Raw genomic sequence first — 16,851 nt, forward strand, 5'->3', positions numbered from 1 at the left:
CTACGACGGAACACGACGGTTTTTAGTCAGTAAGAGTCTAACACTCCCTCACCGCTGCTAACCCACAGCGGGAGGGGACATTTGATGATTTTTGACGTCGTTAAAAAAAAGCTTTCATTCAAATTCAAAATAAATCATAATTTTTCGAATTTCAACAACAAAACCACCCTTCACCAGTTCCTATATATTTTTGCTGGGAAGAAGAAGCTTCAATCTTACCTCAGTCATGATCATGCGAAGACTGTTCGCTCTCCGGACGCAAGGAGTCGATGCAGGCGACAATCTTGAGGGCTGGCCCCAGTTTCATGGACAGCGCCATGACGAGGTGTTCCGGTCTGATGAGGAGCAGGGCCTCGCCGTCTACCTCTTGCATGAGGAACTCGTCTGCGTAGCCAGCGCAGCCGGGGATATTGCGGATGAAGTCGCAGACTTCCGATACCTGGGGAAAAGAAGGGGATTAGTTAGGTTAATCGTTTAGTGTGTTTATGTGTGTATGTATTAGCTTGTAGCTAAATCAAAGCAACGCGGGTCGATTGATTACAAGGTTAAGCAACGCCTGACGCGGTCGGTCCGTGGATGGTTGACCATCTTGTCATAACGAGTTCTTCCGTGTTTTGGAAGGCACGATAAATTGGTGGGTCGCGGCCGTCAATTCTACATCTTTGACAGTCATTCATTCAGGCATTCGGAATCCAGAAATTGTGATAGTCAGTCTTCATCATCATCATCATCATCTCAGCCATAGGACGTCCACTGCTGAACATAGGCCTCCTCCTTTTATCTCCACAGATACCTATTGTCAGTCTTACTGAGGGGTAACTGGGTTTCTATCGGATTGCCCGGGTAACTGGGTTGTGGAGGTTGGATAGAGAGTCGTTCCTCACAAAACACTTGCACCTACTCAGATGCACCCGGTTAGACTGGAAACCGACCCCAACATAGTTAGGAAAAGGCTAGGTAAATGAATAATGTAATGTATACTCACAGTCCACTTATTAGCGTTAGGTATTTTGGGTGCGGCCTCAGCGCTAGGCTCGGGCGCTTCCGCCTTAGCACTCGAGTTGGAAGCAGTGCTATGAGCCGCGCTCTCGTTCGACGAGCTGATACGACCCACGCTGGGCGAGTGTTCTAGCATTTGCTTTTTACCTGTTGTATTCGTAAAGGTTATTAACAAATAAACATTGTAAAGGGAAAATAATATGACTGTTTTGCATTAAGACAAAACTGGTATTATGTGTAGAAGAAAACACAGCAATTATCGATATTTTCACAGAATCATAGCACTGCTTCTTCACATCATTGCTGTGTTTTCGAAGACAGCATAAATAAAGGCTTTTAAGAGTGTGTTTGTTTGTTATTTCTTTTTTGGACCAATTCTGATACAATTTGGCGTGAAGGAAGGTGATATCCTGGATTAATACCGGCTCGGGTACGGGGAAGTATTTCCCTCAGGCATATAACAGAATCAAATTTCCAAAAAAATGTTGATTATGCAAAAATGAGGCAAATGATTTGTCAGTTTGGCGGAAAATTGTATACATCCTTTCAAACATTAATAATACAAGTAGTTCAACTTACGAGGCGGTCCATCATCAGACGAGGGCAGCTTATTCTCCTTGTCCTGTTCCTTATCGACCCAGTCCCTCAGAGGCCGGTTGACCTGCACCAAATTACTCTACAAATCAGTTGACAACCGTGCCAAACGCCCGGAACAAACATATAGGCCCAGGGCAGACAGAGGACACGATTATTCTAAACCACTGGAGAATCAACCTTTCAAATACGGTACGGTTTAATGAACTGTCAAAAACGGGTACTTTCTATGCAATTTTTATAAAAATGTAATATATGACTCACAGATTTTTCACATCGAGCACTTATTTTCCTTAAAACAACAATAACAAAATGTATATATTTTTTCCATCAAAACTACAAATGAAAGTATCACTATTTTAAGATGCTTCCCCCAAAGGAATATTTTATTTTGGACCAAGTCAAATACCAAATTATTAAAATAATAATACCCGCTTGATAAGTCAGGCAAAGGCAAATGTTTTTTGCAGGTTCTTATGAAACGTCACATTGGTTGTACGGGTCCAAAAAGTTGGTCTTTGGAGAAGGGCCGTCAAGAACTCCATAGACACTGTTTTAAAGAACATAATAATTTTATTATATACTCCAAGACTATTACTCAGCAACAGTGACCTGATAAAGTTATGTAATTTAAAGCTAAACTGTAATTCTATTGTATAGAATTAATTGCAAAAATTGATAACGAATTATATAACTTATATATATTTCAAACATAATATTATATGTGTACCTATTTACTTCAAACTTAATTCTATTCAAATACTGTTAAGGTTGATTTTCTCGTGTGTGATAAAAAATTCTTTCCGCTGAGCTTTTCTCTGTCTGCCCTACGCCATACACAGACATATAAGTGCTTATATTCATTGGATAACGTCATATAACTTTGTCTCTGAAGTTTGTTACTATATTTTACTAGATCTATATGACCGTCACAGTGAAACTTAGAGAAATATGTACATTGTACAAACATGTACATAATAAATATGTAAATAAACATTTTTTCTTCTTCTGGACATCAATTTGATCAACCAATGTAAAATAACAAAAGTTTTGAAGTAAAATTTTCTAGGAATAAAACAAGAATGCGTATGCGCACGGTCATACAAATAGCTGACTTCAGTGTAGCAAACTTATTTGACGTGACCTGTGTTTCACTACGTACTATAATTTATATGTTTCATGACAAAATTGAAATCAAATACATTAAATATAAAAAATATTGATAAAAAATGGGGGAAAAAGAACATAGATAAGTTAAAAAATGACATAAAAAATATAATATGAATTCCTTCAAGTCTGTTCGTTCAAACTACACAGCGTTTTTCCATGCGATTTTCGTCAATAGATGGAATAAATATACATTCAAGACGTTCAAGTATATATTACATAGTATAATTTATAATACACCCGTGCAAAGCCGGGCAAGTCACATATAGTAAGTAACATTTATACATATGTACATAAAGCATATTTTGGCATACATTTAATATCCTGCCATGCTTCGAAAGATAATATTATCATATCCATATTCATTTTTACGACAGATATTTTAACAGAGCGATTATTTCTCGGCCATTTTACTCACGACATCAAGACAGACAGAATTAAAATTATTTATACCTTATAATAATATTCCTGATGACGTCGGTGTAAAAAATAATTTGTTATTTTTAGTGACATAACTTTGGGTTGGGTTTAAAGAAATGTATTGAGAATTAATGGGGGGCAACTCAAATTAAAATGAAGGGTGTAGATAAAAACAGAGAATGTCACTTCGAAATTATTCTGTATTGGATCGAATTGAGAACCTATCTCTTTAAAGTAGGCAATTTTTTTTTTATGATTTTTTAAATGTTTTCTTTGGACGACATTCTCTGTTTTTTCACTAACCGTTCAAGTGTTTTTAGCAAAGACCATGAGACTTACAGCGAAAGGTTCTCCGGCTTCCTGAATGACGTAGCCCTCGATCACGTGCGTCAATATGTTCGGCTTCACCATCGCTTTGGGAAGACCCTTGTCTGCAATCAAAGAAATGTATTAATTAATATACCATGTTTCTTGCAAATAAAATTTCAGATAATAAAATCTGTTAAGAAAACCTATTCATTCTTCTTCTAAAATGACGAATTTAGAGTTGAACTAATAATGTTGTTCATATGGAATGAAAAGAATCTATTATTTTATCAAATTCTTATGAGGTTGAGTAGTAGTGAGCATTTTATAAGCCCGTTGCCTGGATGACTGGTCTGTGGGGTCAGATAAGCAGTTGTTCCATATAAAACACTGACTCAAGCTACACTATAACTAATCTGAAATTATATTTAATCTAGCTATGGGTAGAAATTCTCCTGGGACGTGGGTGAAACCCTGTAGGGTACTGTAGTTTCTGACAAAAGAGCTTCAGCTTATTGTCACGGTCTCCTTCCAAAAATCCGGGACTCTATAGTTCCTTACAAAATCTAAATATTATAGTCTTACTTATATTATACATGTGAAAGTTTGTGAGAATGTATGGATGTATGTTTGTTATTCAATCACGCAAAAACGGCTGGACCGATTTGATTGAAATTTGGTATGTAGATAAGTGATACCCTGGATTAACACATAGGCTGTTTTTATCAACACACCACGCGGGCGAAGCCGCTGGCGGAAGCTAGTACAGTATACATACCATGAGCAGCTTGTTGGCTCATATGTCTGGGAGTACACTGGGTGCTCTTGAAGAGCGCGGTGCCACCAGAAGACACGGGCGCTGTGATGGCAGCAGTCATCGTCGATGATGATGATGTTGAAGACGCTACCGTTGTCACCACCTGAAGGAAGTTGGTATGGTAAATGTAGTGTTGGTTTTTATGTATATAGGGTAATGTTATAATAAATACCGTTATGTATATGTTATTATAATAATGTTATAATAAATAGGAGGCAATCGCTAATAGTTTGTTACATGTTCACGCTCAAATTATTTCTGATAAAACAGTAATATAGATCTTAAATAAGAGTAAATTATAGGTACTTTTTTCCCCAGAAAGCGGGAGAAATCATTGCCGGTAACTCTGTCTATCTATCTGTCTGTCTGTCTATCTATCAGACTGTCTGTCTGTCTATCTGTCAGACTGTCTGTCTGTCTTTCTATCTGTCAGACTGTCTGTCTATCTATCTGTCTGTCTTTCTATCTGTCTGTCTTTCTGTCAGACTGGCTGTATGTCTGATTGTCTTTCTGTCTATCTGTCTTTCTGTAAGACTATCTGGCTGTCTGTCTTTCTGCCTGTATGTCTGTCTATCTTTCTGACTGTCAGTCTTTCTTTCCGTCTGTCTGTCTATCTGACTGTCTGTATTTCTGTCTGTCTATCTTTTCTTCACGCCTAAACTACTGAACCGATTTGTGTGAAATTTGGTACAGACATAGTTTCGAACTTGAGAAAGGACATAGGACAGCTTTTATCACAAAAAATATAATTTTTTTCCGGACATACAGCGCCATCTATCCCGCGAGATAGGGAACTATGTGGGTAAAACCAAAAATCTGGCGGAAGCCGCTATACCACGCGAACGAAGTCGCGGGCAAAAGCTAGTAATATATATATATATATATTCAAGTATAACGTAAGTAATATTACCTGAGGCGCAACAGGCGTAGTTTGCTGAGCACTGCTTGGCACGGGAGCGGTGCTGGTCGCGACAGTAGACGCTGCGGAGACCGCTGGCTCACTGGTACTGATCTGACTGTCTGCCTTCGATGGACTTGACTTCGAAGTCTCCATTGGCGTTACTGAGCCTACAGCAACAAGGTTTTTAGAGATGTTAATAGTATACATAAGCGGTTATTGTGAATTTATTTTAGAAATCGTGTGTTGTTTTACTGACTGAGGCGAGAATTTCACATTGCTTGTCATTTCTTGTGCGGCTTATGTCGAAATTCTATCTCTAGTGATCAAATCCACAGATAAATATAATATTGACACAGTCTTTAGCGTACGCATGTTCAATAGATCTCTTTAAGTTTAATGTTTAATAAATGTGTCTACCTTCTGGATAATATTAAGAAAAACGGAATGTAGTTTGAAATAAGTTGTCAGATGGAAAATGTGAGAATTACTAAGATTATTTGTAAAGATTTTTATTGGAAACTCTCCTTTTTTCTTCAACCAACGACCCCCTATCTTAAATTATAATTATGTAAAGTTACTGACCAACAGTAGCAGTACTGGTAGACACAGCAGCATCAGCAGTAGTGACGGTCACGGACGCAGAACTGAACGTCGTGGTACAAGCCTCCGTCGCTTCCGACACTACTTGCTGGGCCGGCTGGATTTGTAGCACCGGCGCCTGTAATATTAAGGAAATATTCGTATATTGTACAGAAATAAGTCATCATTTCTTCATCAATAAAAATATTGTCTAACTACTGTAAGCTCAATCAAAGAAATTGCTGTTTGTCACAGTATTTTTCTGTACCGTAATCGGCTTTAGGAAAGTGCAAAACGGTCAAACAGAGTAATAAAATATGATTGCGCATACGCAAGACATCATGGCTGACTTGACAGCTGTGATTCGCACAAGTTTGACAAGAATAACTGTGGTGTTTTTTTTAGTAGCTAACTTCAGAGAAGCATTGTTATTTGCGAAGTTGCTCATGTCAAATAGCTGTCGTTAGAAGTTGGCCATAAATTCCTCGCGCATGCGCAGAAGATTTTTTCGACATTTAAGCTATAGCGTAATCATTAGCTACCAAATTCAGACATGTAAAATTATCTGACGTAACCGTTGTTGCAACGGTAACTGGGATGAGGAGGTCAGATAGGCAGTCGCTTCTTGTAAAACACTGGTACACTGCTGCATCCAGGTAGCCAGATGATGTTGAAAATTATTTTATATAAGCTAAAAAACGGAACTATCAATATAACAATGAATAAATATAAATTCTCACCGTTGCAGCCTTATCATCCTCAGTCTTGACATGTGTGACGAGGGTGGCAGGCGTTTGTAGAGGCAGCACCGAACCCTGGACCGGCGCAGCGATGAGACCCACCGTGCCTTGCGCCGCTTGCAGAGTTAGCTACACAAGAATACATGAGTTAGAACATTTATGAAGCTGGAACAAGGAATTTTTAAGTCTTTAATATGTTGCTTGTAAGTAACCCAGGTTCATTTGGATAGCATCACTGCTTAACATCAGGTGAGATAGTGGTCAAAGATGTTTTTATCATAAAAGAAAAATGTACATTTTTTTAAATATAAACGACGTAATTTTTTTGTATTATATTTCATATGGTAGAACTGTTGTTTAAAATGTCATATTTGTGCCCAACAAAAGGGACTTTAGATTTATCTTAATAAATAACATAAAGGAAACCTATATTTTCAAAATATTCAGTAATAAAAATACGTAAATTTATCAAATTATATCAGCCTTAGAAAAAGATACATCGAGAAATATTAATATTCTAAGTTAAATAAACAAATCACTAGAAGAATGACGTATAACAATATTTTCGAACTATCATGCTTACTAAATGAGTATTTCAGTTTGTAATTCTACTAAATAAAACATGCATTTATAAAGTTTCATCGACATATATAGTATACTACATCTATGAAAGATTTTTTAACATGTTACCTAAAAGAAACGCATAGACATGCATAAGACATGCATTTGTTTAGGGAAATTCTCCCTTGAAAACTGACAGCTGTCAACTGGTCAAAACATTCGATACTCCTAACTTTATCTCTGCTTTACACGTGATGTGTGGCCAAACCACTAAATGGATTAGGTAATTTTTTTTACAATTCACCATATAATATCATAAAGTATATGTGATAGGATTTAATGTGATTAGGTATGACACACCCGATATAAGCTACGAAGTCACTGGAATTTTGTTCTACTAACAACCGTAGGATATACCACCATTCCAGTCTAAAGATTTACCGGACATTAAGTATAAATATGACCCTTTACCGGTCTATGCGCTTGCGCATAGTTAGTAACGATGCAAACAGTTAATGGCTTCCACTGCGAAATACGCGAATGTTAGAATCCTTTTATAGCACATGCAAATATATTCCTGATAACTCCTTGAAAAGCCTATTTTGCTTAATACAATGTTGCTGAATGCCTAATTCCAAAAATATTACAATTTAAAGGTTAATTTGTACTATCCCATTGATATTATTCATGCACATTTAACATGCTATAAGACTTCTAAAGCCAATTTGAAAGTTACAAAGTATTTAAGACTACAAAGAGTTAATACCTCTTATTATTATGATGAAATAAAACGTATGAATGAATGATGAAGATTGAAAATATATGTCCAATTTGAATATCGACAGAACCACGTCAATAAGGTATGATATTTTGATATATTTACACCTAGTTAAAAAGTTAGCATTAATTTATAAATCGATGTATTCAAATTGGACAATCTTAATGATTACCCTAAGTCATCATTTTTGAAGAAATGACAACGAATTACATAAATAGAGATGTGAAAAGATGACAGAACTATCGACCGAACGAGGTAATTTAATATCAAAGTCAATACATCTTTCACAGCCGAATAAATTCGATAGTAATGCCATACAACTACATGATATCTACGTTGATCGAAATCAAAATTACGATGAACCAACTTGATACTTGTAGATGATAAAATAAGGTAAATGTAGTATAAAGATTGAGTGTAAATAAATGGTATTTTCTTGAGGTGGCTACCTCATGGTGCAATAGGGCCGGGGAGACTTGCACGAGCGGCGAGGACAGCAACGAAGCCCCATCGAGCGCGAGCCCCGACTGCCAACGTTTCAACCGCTCAAATATACAGATAAAATACATATACATACGGAATATGTGCTATGTTTGAGAGCCACCGAATAAGCTGTTCAGTTGGTAAAAATATGAGAGAACTTCATCTTTGAATCATCCTTCATATTTAAAAAAAAAAATTATGAAGGTGGAAACTGAGCCTTTTACTCAAAAACCTAAATAATGTGATGTCTATACATTATACTTCCCGGCAGTGATATTGGAAACTATTGCCAGATATGGGAAATTCAATAACGCATCATATTAACAAAGAAGTTGTGTTTTATCTAAAGATTTACATAAAAACAAATCACACTTTAGAACAGTTAAAACAGCTAAGTCAGTGGCTCAGGTAGTTAGTCACTCTAGAAATATCTTTATACAGTACTTATAATATAAAATATTTGTAGTTTGTTACCTATTCTAAATCAAATGCACAATTCTTGGTACATCTAAGGTATTGTAAATGCTTCTAAGTGTTAATATGTATAGGATTTGCTAAAAGGTATGACGTCAGTTAGACCAACAAGTCGATTGGATCAATGGGTCTGTTGAACTAGTGGGTCGGTTGGACCAGTGGGCCGGTTGGACCAGTGAGTCGGTTGGACCAGTGTGTCGATTGGACCAGTGTGTCTATTGGGCCAGTGTGACAGTTGCATCAATGGTTCGGTTGCATTTGGTTGCGTTAATTGAACCAATGGGTCGGTTGCATCAAAGGGTCGGATGAACCAAAGGGTCGTTTGAAACATTCCAACTCACCGTCTGCATAGAAGCGGAGTGGTTTAAAGCAGCTTGTTGTTGGACGGTCATGCCAACGGATGTCTGGACCAAGCCGCTACCGACCAGGGTCTGAAATATCATATATAACCATAAAACACTTATTTCCGTAATAAGTTTTATTTAACAGGTTTTTTTGATAAAAATGAGGAAGGGAGAAAAATAAAGTGTATTTATCAACTACCGCGATGGATCTTGAAACTGGCCATAGACAGTTTCACTTATTTTTGATAAAAACTCTGATAGCCTATCTGGAATTGATCTCATAGATTCTACCTTTAAACGATCATCGTTGCGATACAAAATTGTTCCTACCCTTGTCCACACATACTTCCAGCCATGCAGACTCGCTATAAAATAACTGGCGATTAGTGCGCGTGAGGCGCTCGTTGACGTAGACACGGTGCGGCGGCCCAGGCATATCGAGTGCATCCGTACTCAAGCCACGACGCACTCGGGCCGCGCGCAGTAGCGCGTCGCGGGTCGCGCGCCTCGCCAGGCGCACCGATATACTCCGCGGCCGTTGCGCAGCGGGGTCAGCAGCAATACTGCCATCCAAGGCAACCACACGGTTGCGGTGCGTAGCTCCGACTCGTTCGGCATGGACGACGTCCCTCTCGTCTATAGTCTGTTTTTTAATCTCGTAGACTAAACTGACATTACAAGTGTTGTCAGTTTGTTTCAAATTCTTAAATAGTGATGTGGCACGACCGAAACTTAGCGTTAATAAAATCAAGTATCGTTTTTCTACAATAAGTCATCCTGAAATAATGGGCTTATTCTTGATGATTACGCATGGCGTTGCGTGGTCAAATATCCCTGGCAGTTTGTAAGTTTGACATTTTGCAAGTGTCAATTTAGTCTACGAGATTAAAAAACAGACTAAATGTAGTGTAATTCCGAGCTTTACTACGAGAACGTTCACGAGGTGGAGGGTGCTTTCGTCTTTACTCTCGGGAATTCCTGTGATCTCAATGTCGTTGAGCAACAGTTCCTGATCACGCTCGTTAAGCTGGCACTTCAATTCAGCGATAGTGTTATCGACGTAATCGCTATTGATCGGCAAAATTTTCTGATCGAGCTCCATCGCTCACCAGATTTATTTAGGGCGTCTTTTAGCTGCGCCACTTCTGTCCGCAATTGAAGGAATTCTTTGTGCATGAGGCGAAACTCTGCACGAAGTTCCTCTTTGAACACCCGAAGTTCAACAGCCAAGTCAGGGGAGACATTTGAAGTGCCGTCCAGCACAGTAGAATTTAACGGGCTGGTGTCCATCAACTCCTTAGGAAACTGCTCCCTTGGAAGAACAGAATTTGCCATACCTCTAAATAACAACAACCAGCACAGGCAAACTTGGCATCCGTGACGTCACAACCCCGTGAACCCAACCAGTGAAACCGGGACTTATTTAATAACTTAGTATACACACCTGTGGTTGTTGCAAAGTCTGAACGCTTTGCGGTTGAGAAGTGCTCAGCTGACTGACTAACGTCCCGGGTTGGCCCATACCACTCAACTATTGAAAAAAAAAACACAATATACTTAGTAAATATCCAAATGCGAACATATTTCAAACAAAGCCATTTTATATTTCGACAGAATTTTGTGACGTTCGCTTTTTTTTATGGATGTTTTTGAAAAAAAATATCGGATTTTGAAAAATATGCGCCGGCGCAGATAAGAAATGAAACGCTTATGTTGAAACGTAGAGCAGACATGTTTTTCTTTGTTTAGCTATTTCTCGACACTATGTCCTCTAGAAGGGACTACATTCTATATTAAAAACCTGAAGTTTGTCTGAACGCGCTTATCTCGCGAACATGTGGACCGATTAGATCTTTTTTCAATATGAGATGGCCCATTTAAAGAGGTTATCCGAGTCCTATGAATAGTTTCCCCGAGAGGCGGCAGAAACTGCTGGCAAAAGTCAGTTTGATTTTTATACTGTTTCAATTTAGATTTTTGAAAATAAATGATTCCTATTACTATCGAAAAACATGCTCTGTGCTCTAATCAAAGTCAGCTGTTTACTCTGACATAAAAAAACTATTTATTTACCGTTAAAAACGTCACAAAATTCCGCGTAAAGCTAGACAACACATATATTACAAGTTGCCATTACCGTATAGATACTCACTGGGTGAATCTGTTGTACCATAGATATTGTTTGTGGTATGCCCGCCATTGGCAGCGTTTGAGCTACCGAGCCGACCGGCAGAGTGCCTTGTTGCATGCCTAGAGACATTCCTGTGGGGTAAAAAGACAATTAGAAGAAAGGAAAATAATTTATGTGCAGAAAATAAAGTTTAAAATTATAGTGCTTTACAAGTACTTGGAGTTTTGAATAAGTATAGTTGTGCTATAACTTTTAGGGAAAATGGTCTGTTGCACAGCCAAAAATCTAACTACAGACTCGCTATGTTAGACATTCTATAATTAAAAACTCAAACAATAAATTACTTTAAAACAAGAAACTGGAACTCACAGCGCAGTAGCCATTTGAGTCACGATTCAACAGACAATTTACCATAGTTTAATATATTACAATGAGTTTACCTTGTTGCTGGTAGTGCACCATTTGTTGCGTCTGTTGCTGTTGATGGATCAGCTGCTGTTGCTGTTGCTGCTGCTGTTGCTGTTGTTGCTGCTGTTGTTGTTGCTGGAATACGAAAACAACATTGTTAACAATGTTATACATCAAATAAATGTGATGATGTCCTTCTAGCCGATTATAGGTTACGGCGGATGTTCTCATGTAACGAGATTATCCAACTGTCCAGGACATATTATAGTGCACAAGCATTTGCGCAGACACAGGTGCACTCACTATTTCTTCACTCTCATAACCCGAAGGGATGGCAATCCGATACCACCAGAAATAACAAATGTGAAGTGAAGATGTAAAGGAGAGAAGGGTAAAACATTTTTTACTGCCAAACTACCTGTGTTATAGACGTCGTCCATATTACAATAATGAAACACAGCTTTCGCATACTCTTGACGTCCTTCAATTACTGATTAGAATTAATCGCGGTGGTAATTATATTCAAATATTATTCAAGCATCTATAAATCAAAAGTCTGAAAGTTTCCTGTCGATTTAACCAGTCGTATGTTGGAGCGCAAATTTACGACACACGATTGATTTTCTGTTACAAGACTGTTTGACTTACAAGAGGTTAAGACATTATATCAATGACGATGTTCTTCTTCCGAGCCTTTTTCCTAACTATGTTGGGGTCGGCTTCCAGTCTAACCGGATGTAGCTAAATACCAGTGCTTTACAAGGAGCGACTGCGCTATCTGACCCCCTCAACCCAGTTACCCGGGCAACCCAATACCTCTTGGTTAGACTGGTGTCAGACTTACTGGCTTCTGACTACCCGTAACGATTAATTAATAAAAAATTCTGTGCCATAAACAGAAGATTGTAAGGTATACCTGTATAGCTTGTTGCTGCAACAAAGCCTGTTGAGTCGCCATATTTTTCGTCAACGGCTTATCAACGCTGGTGATTTGAGTCATCTGTCCCGAATTCATCACCAGTAGTCTGAAAATTAGGTCCAAGAACGTTAGTGGGATGTCCCATTTTGAAAGTTAGACAATCAAAATAATGGCCGTCACCTTATCGAGGATGTCCTTCTAATAGAACCGGTGCGAAGTGCTCGCAACCAGTTTGCATGTACAAAATGATGGTAAAGTGGGGTATAACTCTAAAATATTGTGTGGTTGTGTAAAAGCTTGCATGCTGGGTAACAACATTGCTGAACATCAATTTAATTTTAAAGTAAGTAACTTCAGATAATTCTCTTTGTTTTTCAAAAATAATTTCTTATGGTCATTTCCATAGATAAAGAATAAGTCGCATGCGCATGTATGACGCTTTGTAGACCATAGAGAAAGATCTGAGTTACAGAATTAACATGAACAGTACATATTTAAAGATTTTTTTTATTCTGTGTATGCACTTGCGTAGAACATAATTGATTTTCTTTTTCTCTATTTATCATGTATTTTGAAGACTGAAATTAACAGACATGTGTAGCTAGGGACTTTGTTGCGCCACTTCTTCTTCCTAGCAATAGCACATAGGAAGTGGTGAAGGGCGGGCGCTTTTGGGGGTTGTATCGTGTATATACAAAGTGTTGATTTTCAGAAAATTTGGAATAAATGCGTTTTGATTTTGAAGGCTGTGCTGTCCTTGCACGTTATGAGTGATTGATTAGCCAAATGTGATCATACTTGCCAATTGATAGTTCCTATTTTGTTTATCTAAGATTCTTCCACGCGGGTTTTGCTTTGCTCCATATAAATGGTTTGGCCAATTTGGATGAAATTTTGTGTTTATTTAGTTCTAAAGTAGAATTAGACACAATAGATGGGGCTGCTGTCAGTGTTTACTTTGCTCCGGAACGAAGTATAGCAAGAGTTATCTTATTATACTTTTTGCGTACTTTTGTTGAATAACTAAGGCTGTCTCTATATGCTTTCTTCATATTTACCAGCACGTGGCGTGCCCAGAAAGTAACTGAACTAATAGAAAATAAAAAATGAATGTATTAGAAGTTGTTTTAAAAAAGCATGCGCCGGCGCAGATGCATTTTTTTTTAGAACAGGTTGCCCGACGCACTTGAATATAATCATGTATGAAAAATCTAATTTTCCAGCCACGCCACGTGGGTGGCATACTCAATTATGTATACTCCATTTGAGTAGACACAAAATACAGCTTTTTACACAAATGAAATAAATAAACTACGGCTTTACACATTGATTCAATTTAAGTAATTATTATTATTGATTTTTAGCCACAACTGAGGTGTTGAATAATAGGTATACAAAAAACAATCAAATCAAGACTTGTGTATCTTCCGTGGAATTGTTCGAATGAGTTACCGCGGCCGTGGAAAACAGAGGGGTTAAAAGGGAACATGGTGGGTTTTAGTCAGCAAGAGACTGACACTCGGGTAGTCGGGTCATTTGATGACTCCCCACCAAACAGGCTGTTTCGATACAAATGTCTTCCCAAATGGAGCATAGACATATATTTACTCTTATATTTCACAGAAGCAGGGAGGCTAGTGTGTGGGGGTCTATACAGAACGCTGGCAACACTGAATACTCACTGTTGTTTCGGCTGTTGTATCTGATGCTGCATCTTGTTCGTCTGGTTAGCCGCATCTTGTTTCGCGGCCGGCGCCGGGGATCGGACGCCCGGCTTGCCGCGTTGTTTCGCCTGGAAAAATATGATAAGTTGCGAGTTCCATTTTGGTAATTTCCTTACTAATAAATAAAGTTAAGTATGTATGTTTTAAAGTTTAAGTATTTATGAAAATAATATGATTAATGGGTAAGCAAATTGCAGGAGTAAGTGTACACCTTGCTTAAATGCCTAACGTATAATCATTTTCTTCTCGTCTCAATCCATCCTAAGGTCCAAATATAGTTAACTATTAGTCTAAGACATAAAAGACTAATAACAGACCTCCCGAGCCTTTTCCCAACTATTTTGGGATCGGCTTCCAGTCTAATCACAAGGAGTGATTGCCTAGCTGACCTCCTCAACCCAGTTACCCGGGCAACCCAATACCCCTTGGTTAGACTGGCGTCAGACTTACTGGCTTCTGACTACCCGTAACGACTGACAAGGATGTTCAATGACTGCCGGGACCTACAGTTTATCGTGTCATCCGAAACACAGTAATTGGTGATCTAAGATATATTATCATAATAAGATATAAAATCTACCTAAGATATAAGATCATGGAGTTTTTTGCCCTTTCTTCTCCATATTAAGCTACTTTTGGAATGGGCAACTAGAATCAACCTTATTTATAATTTGTAAAGGCCTAAATGAAATAAATGATTTGATATGATAATAATATTATTAACAGACCTGGTTCTGAGCTTGATTGGCACTCGTCTGGGTTGAAACCGACGAAGCCGGGCCAGGCCGTATACCGCTAGACGGGAGTATGTTGGACAGCGGCCTCGGGGCTTTGGCCAAGCCATCGGAAGAAGCCCGCGGCTTAGAAGTCGTTGAAGTCGCACAGGCCACGCTGACACCTGGAAATTAAGGTAAGCACGTGATGTAGAATCTATAGATGTCTGAAATTCTGAGTACCAGTCTATTTTATGTCACGAAAGCGAGTGAGACTTGCCAATGTACGTGCACACTTTTTATGCTTAATCTCGGCTCAGTAGTGGTCGATGTTCATGTACATTAACCAACCCGCTTTCGTGAGATAAGACTTTGTTATTTTTGTAGCTGGTTTGAGAAGGTAACTACGACGTAGCTGAATACTAGTGTTTCACATGGAATGCCTATCTGACCTCTCAGTCCAGTAACTTAGGCAACACGATACTCTTTGGTAGGACCAGTTGTCAGACTTTCTGACTCTTATGTATTGGTGACCACCGTATACATAATCGTCGTCGCAACATAATAGTTAATCCAATTAGCAAATGCAGTGATAACAAATAATAAAAAGCTTTTGAAACACTGTTAATAAATCGCTTGGCATTAAAATTCGCAAGAAGATAGAACGCAAACACAATATAGAAAAAACAAAACGCAAGGAATATTTGATCAGTTTAAGTAGCTTATGAATATAAAATATGGTTTATTTTAGCAGAATATTAGGAAAAGGTAAACAAATCAATTGCTTTTTCATCTCTTAAAATTACTATTTCACTGAATACTTTTATTTACACATAATGATTCCCATTTCTTTAGAGATTTAACATTGCTTTGTTTACCAACTCCTCAAATTTTTATCATAAACTAAAGACAAAATATACTAACTGGTATGCTGCAGATTATTCTGAGGCGAGTGCTGAATGAACATTGAAGGTGGAGCGTCGGGCTGCGCCCCTCGGATGAAGATGGGGTTAGGAGCCAGAAGATGCGGGGCTCCGGTCGGCAATCCGCCAGCCCAGACCTGGGGCAAAGCCCCGGATATCTGCCACGGAGCGAACTGCATTGTTTGTGTACCCGCCTGAAATTATACAACAGTCTATATGACTACCAAGTGCGCAAGAACTGATTTTGCGCTAAAGTAATTGCATTCAATTATTTGTGCTAAAATTACTGCGCTAAATGTTAGCGCTAGTGCAATTTCTTTAGCGCAACTTTGCGCAAAATAAGCGCAGTTATTTTTCACATTCAATTTTACAAAGATTTAGATACTTATGGTGCGTATTATTCACAACCCATTACCGATGGCACAGGGAAAGTAGAAGTCTGTATTAACGTGTAAAGTTGGACAAGGAATAAGTAAGTATTACCATGAAAGACGACTTAAGTTGGCAAGTTTGTAAGCTGTGAAACTTTCAGCAAAGACATTGTCTACTGCGCAACTCTTCGACCAACTTTGGGTTCGCCAAGTTGCGTCGGTTATTCTTTATTCTTTGCTTTAAATAATACGCACCGTATTGAATCTTTGTAAATATATGCAGGCATACGAAAACTTACTGCGTTAAAGTTGCGCAAACGAATGTGTTATCAGGTTATTGCCATTTTAAGGCATCTAATAAAATAATATAAATAAGTATCATAACACACAAGCTTTTATACAGTAGAAGTTCTCATGACATGAGATATATGATCCATATATGACTCTATTTTAATATCTCACGACACATTATCATAATATTTTCTTTGATTCTAAAGTA

At 38.2% G+C, this 16,851-nt stretch overlaps 2 protein-coding genes across 11 annotated transcripts in view; both read right to left on the reverse strand.

Annotated features, from left to right (window-relative positions):
* LOC110373852 (polyhomeotic-proximal chromatin protein) overlaps positions 1-16,851 on the reverse strand; it is a 43,529-nt gene that overhangs the window by 3,914 nt on the left and 22,764 nt on the right. For 4 of the 10 annotated variants that reach the window (XM_064036079.1, XM_064036064.1, XM_064036071.1 and 1 more), the window contains 17 exons: positions 15,983-16,175; positions 15,074-15,243; positions 14,304-14,413; positions 12,619-12,727; positions 11,735-11,837; positions 11,301-11,425; positions 10,608-10,694; positions 9,161-9,250; positions 8,312-8,389; positions 6,524-6,652; positions 5,787-5,922; positions 5,214-5,371; positions 4,265-4,406; positions 3,520-3,611; positions 1,579-1,675; positions 986-1,146; positions 220-439 (listed from right to left, as the gene is read on the reverse strand). In XM_064036079.1, coding sequence (XP_063892149.1) covers positions 221-439; positions 986-1,146; positions 1,579-1,675; positions 3,520-3,611; positions 4,265-4,406; positions 5,214-5,371; positions 5,787-5,922; positions 6,524-6,652; positions 8,312-8,389; positions 9,161-9,250; positions 10,608-10,694; positions 11,301-11,425; positions 11,735-11,837; positions 12,619-12,727; positions 14,304-14,413; positions 15,074-15,243; positions 15,983-16,175 — 2,199 coding nt within the window. In that variant the 3' untranslated portion in view covers position 220. Of the gene's footprint in view, positions 1-219; positions 440-985; positions 1,147-1,578; positions 1,676-3,213; positions 3,229-3,519; positions 3,612-4,264; positions 4,407-5,213; positions 5,372-5,786; positions 5,923-6,523; positions 6,653-8,311; positions 8,390-9,160; positions 9,251-10,607; positions 10,695-11,300; positions 11,426-11,734; positions 11,838-12,618; positions 12,728-14,303; positions 14,414-15,073; positions 15,244-15,982; positions 16,176-16,851 lie in introns of all 10 variants that reach the window. The other 6 variants (XM_064036082.1, XM_064036084.1, XM_064036066.1 and 3 more) reach the window with 5 other exon arrangements.
* Positions 9,465-10,428, reverse strand: LOC135117460 (uncharacterized). Its single transcript, XM_064036752.1, has 2 exons — positions 10,062-10,428; positions 9,465-9,794 (listed from the first exon to the last, which is right to left on the reverse strand). The coding sequence occupies exons 1-2, from the start codon at positions 10,263-10,265 to the stop codon at positions 9,465-9,467; spliced, it is 534 nt and encodes a 177-aa protein (XP_063892822.1). The 5' UTR covers positions 10,266-10,428.

This window comes from Helicoverpa armigera, chromosome 1, assembly GCF_030705265.1.
Source record: "Helicoverpa armigera isolate CAAS_96S chromosome 1, ASM3070526v1, whole genome shotgun sequence".
NCBI classification, from domain to species: domain Eukaryota; kingdom Metazoa; phylum Arthropoda; class Insecta; order Lepidoptera; family Noctuidae; genus Helicoverpa; species Helicoverpa armigera.